Below are 20,213 nucleotides of genomic sequence, written 5' to 3'. Positions count from 1 at the left end.
CGAGACTCTGTCTCAAAAAAAAAAAAAAGAAAAGAAAAGAGCAAGGAGAATTGTCAGTTGATCCTATGACTGGAATCCTGCAGCTAAGATGCCCCTAACCCACTGGATGCTACTGGAGGAACATGGCAAATGCTCACACTCCAAGTCCCCCAGCTCACATTTCTTCAATGACTTCCCTTTTCCATTTGCACAATGCACTACTATGTAGCACGCTAACTCTGCTGGGTGCTAATAGGTTTACCATGAAGTTTCTTGGTCAAATAAAATAAGGAGATGTTGCCCTAAACAACGCTAACCAGGCTTCTTTACTGCAGAACTTCTCAGGGCCTTTAATATGCTAATAAACTTTGTACTTCTCCTTCATGGCACTTATTTCAACATAATTAAATGTAATTATTTGCTTAATATCTGTCTCTCCCACTGGACTGTAGGATCCGTGTGAGAAGGAACTCTGCATTATCTTGTATCACTAAGAGTTCAGTTAGAAAAATGGAAAGAGGCAGGACGCCGTGGCTCATGCCTGTAATCCCAGCACTTTGGGATGCCAAGACAGGCAGATCACAAGGTCAGGAGTTCGAGACTGCCTGGCCAACATAGTGAAACCCCGTCTCTACTAAAAATACAAAAAATTAGCTGGGCGTGGTGGTGGGTGCCTGTAATCCCAGCTACTCAGGAGGCTGAGGCACGAGAATCACTTGAACCTGGGAGGCGGAGGTTGTAGTGAGCCAAGATAGCGCCACTCCACTCCAGCCCGGGTGATAGTGTGATTCTCCATCTCAAAAAATAAAAAGAAAAATGGAAAGAATTTAATATCAGGAAATCGGTGGCTACCAGGGAACTAGAAAAGCAAAGGAAGACATTGAGGTAACAGAGAAAGTAACTGCAGGATGCAGGCACCCCCTCAAGGACTGGGGACAATAGTAAGAGATTAGGTTGTGAGAACCTAGAAGGTCAACAGAGGGACCCCCCAGGACCTGCAACCCAGACACCTGAGCAGAGACCAGCTGGGGCTGGCTCCTGGGAGCTCAGATCAGGGTTTCTGCAGAGCTGCGACCCAGACCTCTGGCTGGGGAGCACTGCCCAGTGGAGCCTCTGAAGAGAGAGATGAAGCTGATTCTAGGAGTGTGGAAAAAACTGGAAACTGGAAGTGAAATGACACTGCTGAGATGACATTGGCATGAACAACAAAGACAACAGAAAGGAGTGTATCTTTGTCTGCCTGACAGCCCCTAACAAGGAGCCGGCTGGCAAAACTAATGTAATTCAGACAGTTCCAGTCCCACCATTGCCAAGTTAAGTATAGAAGGCTCAGTTTGGAGCTGAGAGTCAGTAGCTTCTCTTTTTTCATTTTGAGATGGAGTTTCACTCTTATTGCCCAGTCGGGAGTACAATGACACGATCTTGGCTCCCTGCAACCTCTGCCTCCCAGGTTCAAGTGATTCTCCTGCCTCAGCCTCCCAAGTAGCTGGGATTACAGGCACCCGCCACCATGCCCAGCTAATTTTTGTATTTTTAGCAGAGGCAGGGTTTTGCCATGTTGGCCAGGCTGGTCTTGAACTACTGACCTCAGGTGATCCATCCACCTCGGCCTCCGAAAGTGCTGGAATTACCTGACACTGCACCTAACCAGGTGTCAATAGCTTCTCACTGGCCCAGCCACCCCTTTTGTTGCTCAGCATCCACACACATTCTTCTACAGATATTAAGTCTTCTGTACTACATTAATAAATGTATATTTTTTGTATAACAAGTTTCAATGCATCCTTCATATTAACACAAGGCCCTCTCCCCTTCTCCCACAGAGGGGAGATAGGAAGCCCCAACAGACACTGCACCCATCTTTTGAGTGAGGTTATTCCTTGGCAGTTCTGCCTGAAGAGTTTATAACCTACAAGCTCCTGCCAATAATCCTTCTATAAAATAACAAGGATAAAAGAGGAAACAAAAGAAAAAATTAGTTAATAAAAACAAATATGCTAGCCAGGCATGGTGGCTTGTGCCTGTAACCTCAGCTACTTGGGAAGCTGAGGCAGGAGGATCTCTTGAGCCCAGGAGTTTGAGGGCAACCTGGGCAACACAGCAAGACCTTATCTCTTAAAACAAAACAGACTGAGTGCAGTTGTTAACACCTGTAAACCTAGCACTTTAGGAGGCTAAGGCAGGCGGATCACCTGAGGTCAGGATTTCAAGACCAGCCTAGCCAACATGGTGAAACCCCATCTCTGCTAAAAATACAAAAATTAGCTGGGCATGGTGATGCATGCCTGTAATCCCAGCTACTCAGGAGGCTGAGGCAGGAGAATTGCTTGAACCCAGGAGGCAGAGGTTGTGGTGAGCCGAGATCCGCCACTGCACTCCAGCCTGGGTGATACAGCGAGACCCCCTCTCAAAACAAAACAAAACAAAATGTGCATATAGATTAATAAATAGAAAGATAGATGACATAGATACAGATAGACATACACATACAAACAAGGAGAAAAAACTGTATCACTACTATAGTTCTCTTTCTGTAACTGGTCACAATGCTGTAGTTAATATTCATAAATTCCTTCTTACATTATTCATCCCAGGTTCCATTTGCCTTGAGCCCACCCTTCCATTGTTCTGGCTTTTTACCAGTAGGGTGATCAAAACCTTCATTCCTGAAGGGTCCAAACCCTTAGTGGTCCTGCCTTTGTTGGTTATTTAGTTGGTTGGGTTAGTTTTTTATGAACGTTTACTGTGGTCAGTGGAAGTACCAAGAGGTGTCCTGGAGAACTGCTGGGTTCCATACAGCATTCCCTTTCTCCTAATGGATGGCAGCATTATCTTCTATATCCAGCCTTCTCTCAGGAGCCAGGAGAAACTGGTGGTAACACAGATCATAACAGCATAGAGTTGCTCCCAGAGAACTCAGTAGGGATTACTTTACCCTGGAGGCCAGCAAGCCAGGGAGGTTACCTGGAAAAAGAAAGATCTACTCGGTAACCTAAAAAAGAACAGACAAATGCAGCAGGGTTGGTAAGAGTGTTAAAGGCAGAGGGGACAGCATGTGCAAAAGGATTACAGTTGGGAGAAGACACGTCATAAATAGGGAGTTCCAATTAATTCAGGAGCATGAGCTAACAGTATGAAAGGAGACAAAGGGGAAGAGACGAAGCCCAAGAGGTGGGGGGGTGAGGACAAAGGTTATGGTTGTCTTTCACCCTAAGGCAGTGGGGAGCAAGGGAAGGCTTTAGGCAGGTAACATAGTAACTCATTTGTTCTTTAAAAAGACTTCTTTGATTAAATATAGAGAAGAGGCCAAAGGAGGTCAGATTAGGTAGGAGATACTTCTGGAAAGATGATGCGAGAGAGAAGCATGTGAAGGACATGGGCTCAGGGTGATGGGATAGGTGATCTGGGATCCTGGTCCAGGCCTAAACCTAACCCGAACCCTAACCCCTAACCCTAACCCTAACCCTAACCCTATTGCCTTGGTTTTCTTCTAGGGTTTTTATGGTTTTGGGTTTTACATTTAAGTCTTTAACCCATCTTGACATAATTTTTGCATAAGGTGTGAGAAAGAGGTCTAGTTTCTGTTTTCTGCATATGGCTAGCCAGTTTTCCCAGCACCATTTATTAAATAGGGAATCCTTTCCCCATTGCTTGTTTTTGTCAGGTTTGTCAAAGATCAGATGGTTGTAGATGTGTGGTGTTATTCCTGAGGCCTCTGTTCTGTTCCATTGTTCTATATTTCTGTTTTGGTACCAGTACCATGCTGTTTTGGTTACTGTAGCCTTGTAGTATAGTCTGAAGTCAGGTAGCGTGATGCCTCCAGCTTTGTTCTTTTGGCCTAGGGTACTCTTGGCTATACGGGCTCTTTTTTTGGTTCTATATGAAATTTAAAGTAGTTTTTTCTAATTCTTTGAAGACAGTCACTGGAAGTTTGATGTGAATAGCATTTAATCTATAAATTAGTTTGGGCAGTATAGCCATTTTCACTATATTGATTCTTCCTATCCATGAGTATGAAATGGTTTTCCATTGTTTTGTGTCCTCTCTTATTTCCTTGAGCAGTGGTTTGTAGTTCTCCTTGAAGACGTCCTTCACACCCCTTGTAAGTTGTATTCCTAGGTACTTCATTTTCTTTGTAGCAATTGTGAATGGGAGTTCACTCATGACTTTGCTCTCTGTCTATTGTTGCTGTATATTAATGCTTGTGATTTTTGCACATCGATTTCGTATCCTGAGACTTTGCTGAAGTTGCTTATCAGCTTAAGGAGTTTTTGGGCTAAGACGATGGGGTTTTCTAAATATAAAATCATGTCATCTGCAAACAGAGATAATTTGACTTCCTCTCTTCCTATTTGAATATGTTTTATTTCTTTCTCTGATTGCCCTTGCCAGAACTTCCAGTACTATGTTAAATAGGAGTGGTGAGAGAAGGCATCCTCGTCTTGTGCCAGTTTTTAAAGGGAATGCTTCCAGCTTTTGTCCATTCAGTATGATATTGGCTGTGGATTTGTCATAGATAGCTCTTATTATTTTGAGATACGTTCCATCAATACCTAGTTTATGGAGAGTTTTTAGCATGAAGGGATGTTGAATAATGTTGAGTAACTGAACACCAACATGGCTTCATCTCCAACAGTGAAATTGCTCATATGAAGGTCACCAGTAAGCTCAAAAGGTCCCATCTGCCTTCATTATTTGACCTCTCGGCAACTTTTAAAGTATCAGATCATGCTCTATGATCAAGACATTTTCCTTTCTCACTTCTTGATGACACCACATAAAACTAGTTTTCCTCCTTCTTCACAAACAAACTTTTTGGGTTTCTTTTTTTGTTTGAGACAGGGTCTCACCCTGTCACCCAGAAAATACATCCAAAATGATAGACTTGAATAGGAATAGTAATTAAAAGTCCAAGACTTCAGATCTGTCCGTAGACTCAAGCCTGGCATAGGTCACTTGCTAGCTGGGAGTCTAGGCAAGATATTTTATCTTTCTAATTCTGTTTCCTCATGAGCAAAATGTGGGCACTATAGTTATCAGTTGGTAAGGATTAAATGAGCTGGTACGGTCATAGCTTAGTCACATCACACAGTTCTCAGAATATTTTATTTTAGTTTAATGAATACGGGTCCTTAGTGTACAAAGATAAATTTATAGAATAAATAAATTTTCTAACTACAACTTCTCACCATCATATAGAGTTTTTAACCTCCATGAGGAATATGAGTTCAACATCTCTGTAACTCTTAATATAAAATATTGAACTGATGATACGGTTTGACTCTGTTTCCCAACCCAAATCTCATATAGAATTTTAATCCCCACCCTAACCCTAACAGTCATAACCCTATGCTATGTCTAACCTAACTGAAAATGATTAGAGCCTAACAGTTGACTGAATAAATGATGATTGATCCTAAAGGAATTAAGTAAATAATTCATTAGAGAATTATTAAAGAATTAAGAATTAATATTCCACAAATACTCACTGTGTCTCAATGGTGCTCCTTGATGCTCCTAGGCTTTGGCTAACCACCCCCGCTTAACCTTCGCAACCACCCCATGGAAGGTCCTAGTACCATCTCCATTTTACAGGTGAGACGTTTGAGAACCTGCCTAGGGTCACACACCTGGGCAGTATCAGGCCTAAATATGAGCAGGCACAGGTGGTCTCAGAAGAGACGCTGATGTCATAACTGTACAAGGAAAAGAAGGAGCAGAAGTGAGCATGGTGTGATGGCCAAACATGCCATGGGCTGACCCCGCGTGGATCCAGCCCCACAGCTGGCCAGGATACACTTTTCCTGTCCTTACATGAAGTTTTCACTTCATCATAGGAAGAGCACAGAGCGCAGGGAGAGTGTTCAAACAGCACTGGTACGTACTAGGAACTAAAGACGTTGGCTATCACTGACTCACTGAAAAGCAATCAGACAAAATACTAGAAATAAACCACAGGGACAGCTGGCTTTCTCTTTAGGTGTCAGGCCTGCATGTGTTTCCTTCGAAGTCTGTCCCCTCATTCTGCAAAACAGACATGAACTCAGGTGATGAGTCAGGGTGCAGGAGCAGTGTGGGGTCAGAGGAAGCCCCCAACCCCAGTCCCTGACGTGGGCTCCTTGCTGGTGGCTTCCCCATCCCTGGGGTCTGACCTTGTCCCCGTGTCGGGGCCCTGGCACCGGCACACCCACTCCACGCTCCAGTCTCCATCTGAGGAGGGAAAGGAACTGATCACGAGCTGGTCCCATGGCCATGGGATGATAGTACCTGGCAGCCAGTGGCTCTGAAACTGTCTCTGCTCCAGGAAAGTCCGAGGCTAAGGCCAGCGGCTCCCACGGTCCTTGGATTGTCTCTGGGGATTGTGGAGGCCCCTTTTCCTCATGTCCCTCTGCAAGCGATGAGATGGGAGGGGAGGCTTAGTGAGACTCCGTCTGGGTGCCAGTCTCCTTCCCAGCAAGCAAGAGCAGCCCTGCTGGCTGCAAAAGGCTGTTGCCACGGGGCCATCCAAATATTCTTGCTTTCTTCGCAGGTCTTTGGTCTGAACCAACAATCCATTACTACTAATCCAAGACACCCCAAATCCTGGTGCTTGGTTCACCTCTCAAATATACTCACTGAACCCTCCTCTTGCCACCGACGCCCTCGTCTCCAGCTCAGCTCCTGGCCCTGCCACACAGTGACCTCGGATTGCAAATGAGCAGCCACAGCTCCGCCTTCCAGCCGGGCTGGAGGTTTTGTTGTTTGGGGGTCGGGGGACTTGTCCTTCAGATGAGCTTGACAGCTGAGCAGGTGTGCAACCGGTTTGCCAGTCACTGGTGGCGCCAAACACCCTTTTCCCGGGGCATGGAGCCCAGCTTCCATTCCTTGAGCACGGGAGTGCGCAGAGGCGGCTCTGACAGCTCATTCCACCGAGAGAGGGAGCGGGAGCCCAGCCGAGCCCCTGTGCGCACAGCAGGGATGGCACTCGGTGCACGGTGCCCTGGAGTCCGCAGCGAGTGCTCGGGGAGGCAGAGAGCGCTCGGCGTGGGCGGCACCCGCAGGCGCTGCCTCCCCAGGCTGCCCCCATACCCGGGCCCGCGCGGTGCCGGCGGGGCCATTTGCGCAGCCGCCCGCACACGACCCCTTGCTCCACCCGGACAAAGCGCCCAGGGCCATCCTGAGTCCCTGCAGGGTCAGGGCCTGCGGAATCGCGCGGCCTTTGCTCCACAAAACCACTGTGTGCTGGAAGAGCGCTTTGTCCGCTTTGCCTCGAAACTGGACCCGCACATCTGAGCCTGCGTTTCCGTTTCCCCGAGAGACCCCGGACTCCCTCCCCAAAGGACAGGAACGCAACGCACTGGCAGAGCTCGCTGATTGGATGGGGCAGAGAAGTGGGCGGAGTGAGCACTAGGAGATCCTGTCATTGGATAAGAAAGAGAAGTGGGCAGGGTGGGCACTGGTAGAGTCTCTACTGGTTGGATAGGAGCGAGAAGCGGGCGGGGCTAGCACTGAGATCCTGCAATTGGACGGGCATGAAGTAGGTGGGGCGAGCACTGAGGAGACCCTGCCAATTGGACAAGAGAGAGAAGTGGGCTGAGTAAGCATTGGTAAAGCCTGCTGATTGGACAAGAGACAGGAGTGGTAGGAGCAAGGACTGCGGAGAAGGCTGCTATTGGATGTTAGGGAAAAGAGGGCGGAACAAGAAGGTGGCGAGCTCTGCAGATTGGACAGGAGAGATAAGCAGGAGGAGCGAGCAATGAATGGAGCCAGCGGTGAAAAGAGCCCTGATAATTAGACAGGGGAGAGCAGTGGAACCAGAATACAGGTTACGGTCACGGTGACAGCCAGAAAGGAAATTCCAGCACGGATGCCGACCGCACCAACCCAAAACCATGACCCGAGTCCTAACCCACCCTAACCCGGCCAAAACCGAACACCAAACCCTGACTAAATGCGAAACGCTGACCCGGACCTGGACCCGGACCTAGTACGAACCCAAGCCTGAACCCTAACCCCTAACCCCTAACCCCTAATCCTGATCCTAGACCCTAACCCCGACCCTAAACCCTGACCCTGACCCTGAAGGGGGACATAGAGGAAAGAGATTGAGAGGTTTGCATATTCAATGACATACATTTTCTTCGTTAGTCGATGTTAGAAAGCAAAGACTTTTATCTTGAGAAATTTCTGACCTAAAGAATGATGTACAATAAACTGTATTCAACAATTGATCGACATTTTCTAACAAGGTGGAATGAAAATATAAAGTGTGGGGATTGCTACTAGTCCTAATACACTAATCTGTGGTTAGGAAGGTTTATTTTTTTCCCTCCAAACCTAAGCAGTACATGTCTTAAATTACCTTCCAAAATGTACGACTCTTGGAGCCTCAGACGGGCTGGCGTTAGTCAATACTCCACGGCCGTTTGTTGGATGAGTGGACAACAGCATGGTCGACAGGTCCTGGTGCAAAATGTCTTGGGCTGCCTCAGTTTGAATCCTGCTTCTGCCATCGACCAGCCGTGTGATTCTGTAAAAGTATTTTAACCTCTCTGGGCCTTAGTTTCCCCATCTGTAACTTGAGGGCCCACCTCAAATGGGTTCCTGGTGAAGAGTAACAAGACTATATCCGGAGTAGGTTTCAGTTGCCTTTTCCTCCGTCTTTCCACCCTCCCCTCCTGCCCTTCCAAATCTTTTTTTTTTCTTTTTTTCTTTTTTTTTTTTTGACAAGGTCTCCCTCTGTTGCCCAGGCTGGAGTGCAGTGGCGTGATCTCGGCTCACTGCAATCCCCACTTTCCAGGCTCAAGCGATCCTCCTCCTCCTACCTCAGCCTCCTGAATAGCTGGGGCTACAGGTGTGTGCCACCACGCTAGGCTAATTGTCATTGTGTGTGTGTGTCTGTGTGTGTAGAGGCGTGGTTTCTCCATGTTGACCAGGCTGGTCTCGAACTCCAGGCCTCAAGCAATTCTCCCACCTCGACCTCCAAAAGTGCTAGGACTTACAGGCGTGAGCCACCGCCCCCACCCCCTTCAAATCTATTAAAAGGTGAGAGTCTCGCCAAGGCAATGAGATCGCAATATGAAGTTTCCATTTACTTTGGATTATATGTCATTATAAATATTAACAAATAAGACTTAAAAAGGACACCTTCGGGTAGGTCAGACCAAAATACAAAACTTGTCTGTGGGACTGCAGTTTGAGGACAGTGTCTGCAGCCGTCACATGGCAGCAAAACGGGGTTAAGCAGTGCACGAGAGTCTGCGTCGACGACAGCCAGAGTCCATGCATCGGGAGGTTCACTCGGCTTGCGAAGGAACAACGGGCAGGGCATGCACGGCCCGGGCTCGGCGGGCGGACGAGCCGGGGCGCAGTTCCCCGCGCTCGCCACTAGAGGTCAGGAGGTGACCGCTTCGGGGCTGGAAGACGGGCCCGTCGGGGATTGGCGCAGGCGGCGGGCGGGCGGGGCGGCGGGCGGGCGGGGCGGCGGGCGGGGCGGGGCTGGAGGCAGCGCCTGGTTACTGACACCTGGAATGACTTTTTTTTTTTTTTGGCATCAGATTTCCTGTCTTTGTGGGGATGATGGACCCGAGTAAAGATGCCCATTCGGGGTCAAAGGCAGAGCCGCTTCTGCAGCTTCTCAAAGCGTTTTTTGTTTTTTTTTTTTTCTGAGACGGAGTCTTGCTCTGTCGCCCAGGCTGGAGTGCCGTGGCGCGATCTTGGCTCACTGCAGCCTTCACCTCCCGGGTTCAAGCAATTCTCGTGCCTCGGCCTCCCTGAGTAGCTGGGACTACAGGCGTGCGCCACCACACCCGGCTAATTTTTGTATTTTTAGTAGAGATGGGGTTTCGCCCTGTTGGCCAGGTGGGTTTCAAACTCCTGACCTCAGGTGATCCGCCAGCCTCGGCCTCCCAAAGTGCTGCAATTACAGGCGTGAGCCATCGTGCCTCAAAACGCTTTAACAGAAAGACAATCTGCACGGGATCTAAAAGGGTGCTGAGATCCTAGGGAAAGAAGGTTTCCAAACTTCCTGGGGAGTTCCTGCCCGAGTGCCTGTGCTGCCCCTGGGCTGGCTGGCCAGCAAGCCCGCCTCCCAGCCTGAATGTCCCCATCTTTCGGTCCCAGCCCCATTTGCACAGCCTGGGCAGTAGAGGGCCCTGGACTGGGGGGCTGGAGTGCTGGGTTCTTGTCCCAGCTGTGCCCCTTCAGGCCCCTCTCACCCACTGGGCCTCACATTCCCCATGTGCCTAATAAGGAAGTCATGGTAGGTGGGGGGTACAGCCTCTTCTCGCTCTGCCATTCACTTCTGTGTCTTCAGAGAGGCTGTCAAATCTCCTCTCTGAATGAGACCCCCAAAAAAGCAAAGCTAAGAAGATACCCAGAGCTTAACTAGACACCAGGCCTTTTAGAAAGAGACCACCTCTTACCTTAGGCCCTCAGAGGGTGCCCATTCTGTGTGGAGAAAAGAGGAGCCCTTGCCTCAGCCCCCAGAGGCTAGGGTGGGGTGGCTGAGTTTTGGGGCCAGGTTAGACACCTCTGGGGAAGCCTGAAGTAGCACGGATGGTTTCAAAGCCAGCGGATGAGGTGGCAGGACAGTGACAAGACCCCAGGTCTCCATCACGCACCTGAGCTTACTGAGCCTTCACCTGGTGTCTCTGCTGAGTCTCCGACAGACCAAGAGGGAAGGGACTGGGGGTACCGACCCCCAGAGAGAGAAAGTGGCAGTCAGAGGACCTGGGTTTGAGTCCTGGTTCACCCCTTCCTGGCTGTGTGGCCTTGGCAAACTACTCAGACTCTGGGAACCTGTTTCACCTGCAAGATGGGGATGAGAATCAAACCCACCTTGCAGGGCTGTGAACATGCGTTCAGACCAGTGCATGCAAAAACCTTCACATAGAAACCCTTCCTAAAGGTGGGGAGACAAGTCTCCATGAGCAGCAGGTGGCCAGGGACTGTGTGGGGGCTGGGGTCCTGTTTTCCCTGCAACCTGGGAAAGGCCTGATGGGCACTTGGTAGGATTCAAATCACAACCCTGGACCTCAAGTGGTGGTGTGCTTTGTGTCTGCAGTTGGAAGGTCCCACCGTCGTGCCTGTGAGTCCCTCTATCGGTGTTGAAGGGGTGGACAGCAGGCGGGGGAGCCCCAGGCTGGCAGCTAGCAGGACCTCTCTGGTGTGAGGTCAGCACGCCAATTCCCCTGAAGTGTGGTGTCCAGCACTCTGGGCTGGGGGCTGTGGATCCTGGTCCCAGCTGTGTGGGGGCTGGAAGGCCCTGGGCAGGTCACCTGACCTCTCTGGGCCTCTGTTTCCATCACACACTGATGGGCTGAGCACACTGGGACTCTGGCTGTGCAACTCCTTGGCTCTGTATTTGTTCACCCAGCGTTCCTGAGGGGCCCTTGGTAGGCAGAGAAAGTTTGTGGGCTTCAGGCATGGGCCCCAAGATTCAGATAATCTCAAGCCTCCTGGGGAGTCTCACTCAGGGGAGCAGACAGGCCCACCAGCCAGGGTGATTCTTGCTCAGCTCCTGGAGGGTGGACAAGGCCCTGGACGGCCACTGATTACTCCCAAAAGGGACATCTGTGGCGGTAGTGGGACCAAGATGCCACGAGCAAGCACCCGGAGGCCCCCAGTGTGAGCCAGGGAGTGGAGGGGAGGGGAAGGGAGAGTCAGGACGTGGAGGAATGCTTGCTTTTTTCCCAAGCACAAGGGACCCTTTTCTCCACCGCAGCGGACCTGATGCTTATGCCAGGAAGGAGGAGGGGCGGGCTCCGCCCTTGAGGTCCCTCAGGAGTAGAAAGAGATCAGAGTGGGAGACTTGGGTCTGAGGTCTGAACTTCAGCCCACACCAGTTTCTCCATGGTGTTTCGATCACGTCCCCCACCTCCTGCCTCGAGCCTCACACCTTCCTAACAAACCCTCCCCTGGAGAGGAGACCCTGGGTCCACAGCACCCCGGCCCCATTGGCTTTCTCTCTCCAGGCCGTTTTAGACCACTCCCACTGCCTGGACTGCTTTTAGAAGCCCCCACTCACCCTCCATAGGCCTTACGGAAGCACCGCCTCCTCCAGGAAGCCTTCCCTGACCTCCCGGCAGAGTCAACAGAGCCCACAGTACTTGCAGACTGGCCAAGCTGGTCTTGGTATTTCTCACCCCAGTTGGAATGGTTTGTTCCCAGCTTCCTGACTAGATGGGAACTCCCTGAGGGCAGGCCCTGTGTCTCATTCACCCCCAGGGCTTGTGGAATAATTGAGTGAAGCATGTGCCAATTTACCCGTCATCAGGAGCCTCCGGGAACTCTGGCAGACTTTTGGCCGGCAGGCCCGCTTCTTCCATCTGTCCAGCAGCGAAGGAGATGAGGGATGCAGTCAGGCTTTCTTGGGCTGGAGCAGCCAGTCTTCAAGGTCCCATCCTCCACCTGTCTGTCTGCTCACCACCTCCCTCCTCTGTTCCCACTGTCTGCCAAGGCACCCCCACACTCCTGTCCTCTCAACCAGGGCTGTCCTCTAGAAGGGTCTTTGCTCCCAGATGGGCGTGTCCCCTTCCCCTGGGCAGGTGCTGAGGTCTCTTTCCACCACCGGCCTCTTGGGCGCCAGAGGGCTGAGAGCCCCCCACCCCAGCTCCTTGCCCTCCCCGTCCCAGAGTGGCTGAGCCCTCCACATCCTCCGAGCGGGGACTGCAGTGGCTCTGTGTCCAAGCAGGGGTTCTGGATCTCCCCCAGTGTGGGGGCCACAGGCCTTGGTGGCTGCTGGGGAAGCCCGGGGCCGGCCGTGCTGGGCGCAGGTGGTGGCAGGGGTAGCAGTGGCGGGTGGGCATCAGTCGCTGAGCACGGCCCCTGGGAGCTCGCTGGTGAGCGTGTGCCAGGGCTCGATGCGCTTGTCCTTGTTCTTCAGGCAGTCAAACCAGTGCTTCAGGCGCTCCCCCTTGGCATGGATGCCCAGAACCACACCACCTGCAGGAGGACAGGAGGGGCAGCTGGGGCACAGGGACCCCCAACTCCCAGGCGTGGGGCCCATGCCCCCTCCCAGGTTCTGTGCTCGAAGACCAGCCTCTCCCACTGCCCGCTGGGTTCTGAGCATGAACAGGACCTGACCTCCATGCCACACTCTGGCCCCATCAGGGCCCAGCCATCCTGTCTCTCTTCCACCAGGGCAGGGATAGGGGCAGGGTGCAGAGGCAGCATCAGGGGTCAAGGAATGGGGGCCTGAAGAGGGGAGAAAGGGCCAGGCAGCCCCACTATGCGCAGCCACCAGGCCCACTGGGAATTTGGGGCCTCTAGGGCTCAGAGTCCAGCCCGAGGCACTGCCCATCATTGTCTCTTGTCTGTGCTCCACCACAGAGTGCTGTGTGACCCTCCCAGAACTCCTTCCATCTCTGGGTCTGTCTCTTCCTGGGGCACAAGGGTCAGGCTGGAGAAGGTCGGAGGCCCCTGACCTAGGGGCAGGTGGTCCGTGGTTCCAGCTTTCCCCATGGACCAGGAAAGAGGGGCTGTGGCCTGATCCAGGACAGGCACACAGTGAGACGGTGTTCCCACTATGCCCCCTTACCAATGAAATCATTGGATTTTCCAATGTCGTAATCCCAAACGGTGACCTCCAGGGACTTCTTGGCCAGGTCCCCATGCTTGATCTCGTAACAGAACTCCTGCTGGCAAGAAGGGAGTGTTAGGGCTGATGCCACGAGGCCTGGGCCTCGGCCGGGGGCCAGGAGGGGTATGAGGTGTAGGGAAAGAGGAGGGACGGGGGTGATCAGTGCTCAGAGTGGATGAGGGGTGGATGCTCACATGTCTCGCCCACTTCCCCCTGAGCTCCACTGGGGTCTTCAGGGCCCCTGTCCCCTCGCCCGCTTGCTCCTTGTCCCTGAGCCTGCTCTCCCCACACCCCGGGAGCCTCCTGACTGCAGAGGCACTGCACGCCCCACAGTCCTTGTCATCCTGGGCCTCTCTGGGGCCTGGCTTTGCTGACCCCTCCCTTCTCTGTGGGACCCTCCCTTCCATCCGGGGTTCCCCTCACTCTCTGGAAGCATCTTCTCGACCTCCCCTGCCTGCCTCTGGATCACTGGTGTGGCGTGGGCTCTACCCAAAGCCCCTCTGCTCTTCTTTCCTTCTTGTTCCTTGGGGGGAATCCGCATTTCCAGCCATACTTGCCGCCTTGGGCGGAAGACTTCCTGGGGCCCCAGGGTGTCTCGAGTCCCCTTGCCCCACACAGAGTTTCTCCCCATCTTTCTCACCCCTTCTTTGCCCTGTTGCCTCCATAAGAACCCAGGACTCCCCTCAACACTTCCCTCCCCCCAGCCCTACATCCGACAAGTCCTGCTAAGAGCTTTCCAGGGGTCCCCCAGCTCCCCTGTGTCTGTGGCTTGGTGCGGCCCCTCCCCACCGTCTATGACCACCCTCCCCATCGCGCCATGACCTTTTGAAAACCCAGCCACACCCCCACTGCTGTGGGGCAGAGGAATGGCCTTCATGAAGCTTCACCAGCCCCTCACACCTCATTAAACTCCGGGTTCAGGGTTTTTTTCTTCACCGCTGTCTTATGTTTGGATTTCTTGTCCACATCTGGCCTCAGGTATCTGGAATTACATCCAATGGACAGGCAGAGGATGGGGACATGCTATGGGGTATAGATCAAGACAGCAGGTATTCAAAGAGCTTTCTGTCCCTGGAGAGAGATTCCTGGGCCCTTCTTTTGTCCTAGTCATTGGATTTTCCCAACGCTATTTTGTGGCAAAGGCGAGACGTTGTTTTCGAGAAGCAAGTGGTCCCTTCATCCATCGCACTTCTGTTCACACACACATTCCTGAAGTTAACCCTGGGGGGCGCCCTCCATCCCCCTAGGAAAGGGGTTTTTCCTCATTTCTGGAAGTCTAATTGTCATAAAGCTCACGTTTCCCACCAGAACAGAGTTTTTAGCAGAGTTGGTCTCTTGTTCAAACTTCTTTTTTTTTTTTTTTCAGATGGCTGACTGCAACCTCCGCCTCCCGGGTTCAAGTGATTCTCCTGCCTCAGCCTCCAGAGTAGCTGGGACTACAGGCATGTGCCGCCATGCGCAGGTAATTTTTGTATTTTCAGTAGAGACAGGGTTTCACCATGTTGGCCAGGCTGGTCTCTAGCTCCTGACCTCAGGTGATCCACCTGCCCTGGCCTCCCAAAGTGCTGGGATTACAGGCGTGAGCCACTACCCCCGGCCTCAAGCTTCTTTTATAAAATAGCAGATTTATTGAGATATAATTCACATATCATAAAATCCATCCTTCTGAAGTGTAAAATGCAGTAGCCTTTAGTAGGCTCCCAGAGTTGTACAACCATCACCACTACCTCCATTGGAGCTTTGAGGAAGGACAAGACCTTTTGTGCAGTCACAGGGAGGCCACCTAGATGTTCTTCCCTCCACAGCCACTAAGGCCTTAGACTCTGATGCAGAACAGCTGTCTTCCTCTGAGGCTCAGAGAGGGGGAGTGACTTGCCCAAGGTCACACAGCCCGCAAGCACAAGTGTGGTGCTTGAAAGCCAGGCTCAGACTCCTTTCTCTATGACAGGGAGGTCATATGCAGGCTGGAGAAGGGGACAAGAGGTCCCCAACTTCTTTGCAAAGCTTCTCACCCTGTTCCTGCATAGATAATTGCATGACAATTGCCTTGTCCCTGCTGAATGTGCTCTGGGGTCTCTGGGGTCTCACCCATGACCAACTCCCTGGGCCTGGCACCAGGGAGCTTAACAAACATCTGTCCAGCGAATACCTGCATCCCTAGGAGTGAAGCCACCGCCCAAAGACACGCCCATGTCCAGCTTAACCTGCATCCCTAGAAGTGAAGGCACCGCCCAAAGACACGCCCATGTCCAGCTTATTCTGCCCAGTTCCTCTCCAGAAAGGCTGCATGGTTGACACACAGTGCCTGCGACAAAGCTGAATGCTATCATTTAAAAACTCGTTGCTGGTTTGACAGGCAGAAAATGATATCTCATAGTTGCTTTACTTTGCATATTTTAAAATTGTGACTTTCATGGCATAAATAATACTGGTTTATTACAGAAGCACTAGAAAATGCATGTGGACAAAAGTTGGGATTAGGAGAGAGAAATGAAGACATATGTCCACACAAAAACCTGTTCATTGCAGCTTTCTACCATCACCAAAAATTGCAAACAACCACACGCCCTTCAACTGGGGAACTCATCAACAACAAACTTGTGGTTTACCCACACAATGGAAGACCACTTAGCAACAAAAAGGACCAAACTCTTGGTACATGCAACTGACAGATGAATCTCAAACGCATTCCTCCGTGTGAAAGAAGCCGGACTCACAGGGCAACACACTATCTGACTGTTTCATGGGAAAGTCTGGAAACCGCAACACTATTGAGACAGAAAACAGGTGAGTGGTTGCCTGGGGCCAGGGAACTTTCTGGGGTCATATTCTCTATGTTGATTCTGGTGGTGGAAACAAGACTATACTAGCCTGGGTGATACAGCGAGACCCCATCTCTACCAAAAAATTAAAAATTAGCTGGGCATGGTGGTGCATGCCTGTAGTCCCAGCTATTCACAGTGCTGAGGTGGGAAGATGCTTGAGCCCAGGAGTTCAAGGCTGCAATGAGCTATGATTGCGCCACTGCACTTTGGCCTGGACAACAGAGCAAGACCCTGTCTCTAAAAAAAGAAAAGAAAAAGAAAAACTCACTGGATATGAATGATACAGGTTGAGGATCCATTATCTGAAATGCTTGGACCAGATGTTTTGAATTTTGGATTTTTTCATATTTCGTAATCTTTGCAGTATATTTACCAGTTCAGCATCCCTAACTCAAAAATTCAAAAATCTGAAATCCCAAACCTGCCAATGAGCATTCCCTTTGAGCGTCATGTCGGTGCTTGGAATGTTTGGGGTTTTGGATTTACAGATTTGGGACGCTCAACCTGTACCTCAATAAACCTGATTTAAAAAAAGTTTGGGGGGATTCCCCTAAGCCCGCCACCCGGAAACAGCGGATTTCCTTAGTTACTTACTATGCTCCTTGGCCATTTCTCTACGTATTGGTATTGTGTCTGCTGTGAACTGTCCTTGGCCTGTTTGGTGACGGGTGAGGAGCAGGGACAGAAGGGTCCTGCGTGCCCTGCCTTCACAAGCCCCTGGAAGGAAAGTTGTTTTGGGATCTCTGCACCCTCAGCCTGGACAACTTGTGCCCATCTGGTGACCCCTCACTCAGCCACCAGACTTCCACGACAGGCTCCAGCCTCGGCACCTTCAGCCATGGACAGTTCCGCCAGCGTTGCCCTCTGTTCTGCTATTTTCTCTACCAGAAGTGCCCTTCCCTCCTCATCTGACCACTCTGGGGAGATCCCTCAGCACCCTCCCTGAGCACACCCTACTCTGGCACAAGCCCACCCTGCAAAGCCCCTGAGGCCCACCCTGTGGCGTCTCTCCCTCCCTTGCTGTCAGGACAGTGGTCCTGGCCACCGGGGCTCACAGAGCCGCCCTGTGCCGTGTAGCTCTGAGCCCTCTGCACAGTGCCTTCTGCTTGCCTGTGGCTTTGAGAAGAAACCCCTTCTGGTTATACATAAGACAGCCAGAGAAGGGAGTTGCCCAGGGTGGCACAGCACGTTGCTGCCAGTTACTGCCATTTTCGCTGGCATGAAATGGAGATAACAACAGGAGCGACAGCACAGGCTGCTGAGCGCGTCACACGCAGCCATCGCGCAGCTCAGGGATATTACGTGTAACTTGACATGTCAGCGATTGTCACAGGCACTGCTACTCCTGGGGTTTTCCATCAAACCCTCAAGAGCTGGGCCTGGGGTCAACTTCCAGCCCGGGGAAACTGGGGCAAGTATCACCAGAGATGAGCTTTATAAAAATAATGGTGCTAGCTGGGCATGGTGGCTTGCACCTGTAATCCCAGCACTTTGGGAGGCCGAGCTAGGAGGATCGTTTGAGTCCAGCAGTTTGAGACCAGCCTGGCCTATACGACAAAACCCAGTCTCTACAAAAAATACAAAAAACAACTAGCCAGGCATGGTGGTGCACACCTGTAGTCCCAGCTACTCAGGAGGCTGAGGGGGAAGGACTGCTTGAGCCCAGGAGTTTGAGGCTGCTGTGAGCTGTGATCGCATCACTGCATTCCAGCCCGGTGACAGAGTGAGTCACTGTCTCAAAAAAGAAAGGAAGAAATAAAGAAAACAAATAAAAATAATAGTGCAGACAAAAGGCCTTGACCCATCTAGCTTTGGCCCTCAGCATCAACCGCTAGATACGTCCCTCCCTTTCTTCTGGGGCACAGGCCACACTCTCTTCCAGGTCTAGGATGCAGCTGAGGGGTGCCCCTCTTACCATCTAATCTGTGCCCTTATTTCCTCTGCTTTAGTGAGGAAGAGTCCCCTGGTCCATGAAGGGGCCTTTCAGAGATGGGGACCCCTGAGGAGCCCTGAGCAGCAGCCCTCGTGTCTCACCCAGGGTGTCTGAAACAGACGTGGAGGTCTCAGGTGAGGCGTGGCTCAGATATAGGGAGTGGCCCACAGCTCGGCCTGTCTTTGAAAGGCCACGTGACCTGGCCCACAGCTGGCAGGTGGGACCCAGCTGCAGGGGTCCAGCAGCACCCACAACAGCCACCTGTGGCAGGGAGGAGCTTGTGGTACAGTGGACAGGCCCTGCCCAGATGGCCCCCCACCTGCCTGTGGAAGTTGACCAGACCATCTGTCACAGCAGGTAAGACTCTGCTTTCTGGACAACCCAGCAGGTGACCCTGGAATTCCTGTCCATCTGGCAGGTGGGCATTGAAACTGGTTTAAAAATGTCACACCATAGGCCGGGCACAGTGGCTCACGCCTGTAATCCCAGCCCTTTGGGAGGCCAGGGTGGGTGGATCACTTGAGGTCAGGAGTTCAAGACCAGCCTGGCCAACATGGTGAAACCCCGTCTACTAAAAATACAAAAATTAGCCTGGCGTGGTGGCGCATGCCTGTAATCCCAGCTACTTGGGAAGCTGAGGGATGAGAACTGCTTGAACCTGGGAGACAGAGGTTGCAGTGAGCTGAGATCATGCCACTGCACTCCAGCATGGGCAACAGAGTAAGACTCTGTCTCAAAAAAAAAAAAAAATCACACCATTTTGGCTTCAGATTGCATATCCTCCTGCAAGGATATATACGCGTGAGATTGAAGTCAATGACAAGTCAGAAGAAAAAACACATATATACGCAAACCAGTATCCTACTGTGTGTGTCGTTTGTTGTGTTTTCGACAGCTGTCCATGTTACAATAATTCCTCTAGTTCAAATTTATTCATTTTTAACTTCATAGTACCACATTCTACACACTGCCCATGTCCCCTCAAGCTTCCCCTGGCTCCTGCAACCACAAATCTAGTCTCTGCCTCTGTGGGTTGACCTATTCTGGACACTTCATAGAAATAGAGTCCTGCAACACGTGGCCATCTGTGTCTGGCTTCTCTCGCTTAGCATCTTGTTTTCAAGGTCCTCCCACCGTGTAGCATGCACCTGCTACACTCCTTCTTAAGGCTAATATTCCACACACCCGCTACACTCCTTCTTAGGGCTGATATTCCACACACCTGCTACACTCCTTCTTAGGGCTGATATTCCACGCACCTGCTACACTCCTTCTTAGGGCTGATATTCCACACACCTGCTACACTCCTTCTTAGGGCTGATAGTCCACGCACCTGCTACACTCCTTCTTAGGGCTGATATTCCACTGCAGGGACAGACTTCATTTGTGTATCCATTCATCAGTGGACGGACGCTTGGGGTGTTTCCACTTTTGGCTGTTGTGGATAGTGCTGCTATGAACATTCCTGCACAAGTTTTAGGATGGACATGTTTTTCTTATCTCTTGGGTATATAACTAGGAGTGGAATTGCCAGATCAAATGGTGATTCTGTGTTTAACTTTCTGAGGAACTATCAGCTGCTTCCCAAAGTGGCCATCCCATTATTGTCATATTATTTTTATTTGTTTATTATTATTTTGAGACAGTGTCTTGCTCTGTCACCCTGGCTGGAGTGCAGTAGTGTGATCTCGGGTCACTGCAATCTCCGCCTCCCTGCAATCTCCGCCTCCCAGGTTGAAGTGATTTTCCTGCCTCAGCCTCCCAAGTAGCTGGGATTACAGGCGCCCGCCACCACACCCAGCTAATTTTTTTGTTTTTAGTAGAGACGGGTTTCCCCATATTGGCCAAGCTGGTCTCAAACTCCTGACCTCAGGTGATCCGTGCGCCTCGGCCTCCCAAAGTACTGGGAATACAG

At 51.3% G+C, this 20,213-nt stretch overlaps 1 protein-coding gene across 6 annotated transcripts in view; it reads right to left on the bottom strand.

Moving 5' to 3' along the window:
- Nucleotides 1-1,505: 1,505 nt before the first annotated feature.
- Nucleotides 1,506-20,213, bottom strand: part of LOC134756358 (double C2-like domain-containing protein beta) — a 39,833-nt gene continuing 21,125 nt past the window's right edge. For 3 of the 6 annotated variants that reach the window (XM_063699784.1, XM_063699783.1, XM_055364663.2), the window contains 3 exons: nucleotides 14,441-14,522; nucleotides 13,499-13,595; nucleotides 9,030-12,903 (listed from right to left, as the gene is read on the bottom strand). In XM_063699784.1, the coding sequence (XP_063555854.1) occupies nucleotides 12,767-12,903; nucleotides 13,499-13,595; nucleotides 14,441-14,522 (316 nt within the window). In that variant the 3' untranslated portion in view covers nucleotides 9,030-12,766. Of the gene's footprint in view, nucleotides 2,944-8,320; nucleotides 8,489-9,029; nucleotides 12,904-13,498; nucleotides 13,596-14,440; nucleotides 14,523-20,213 lie in introns of those variants that run through there. The other 3 variants (XR_010131431.1, XR_010131432.1, XM_063699785.1) reach the window with 3 other exon arrangements.

This window comes from Gorilla gorilla, chromosome 18 (genome assembly GCF_029281585.2).
Source record: "Gorilla gorilla gorilla isolate KB3781 chromosome 18, NHGRI_mGorGor1-v2.1_pri, whole genome shotgun sequence".
Taxonomy (NCBI): Eukaryota; Metazoa; Chordata; class Mammalia; order Primates; family Hominidae; genus Gorilla; species Gorilla gorilla.
This window is presented reverse-complemented; position numbering and strand designations above follow the sequence as displayed.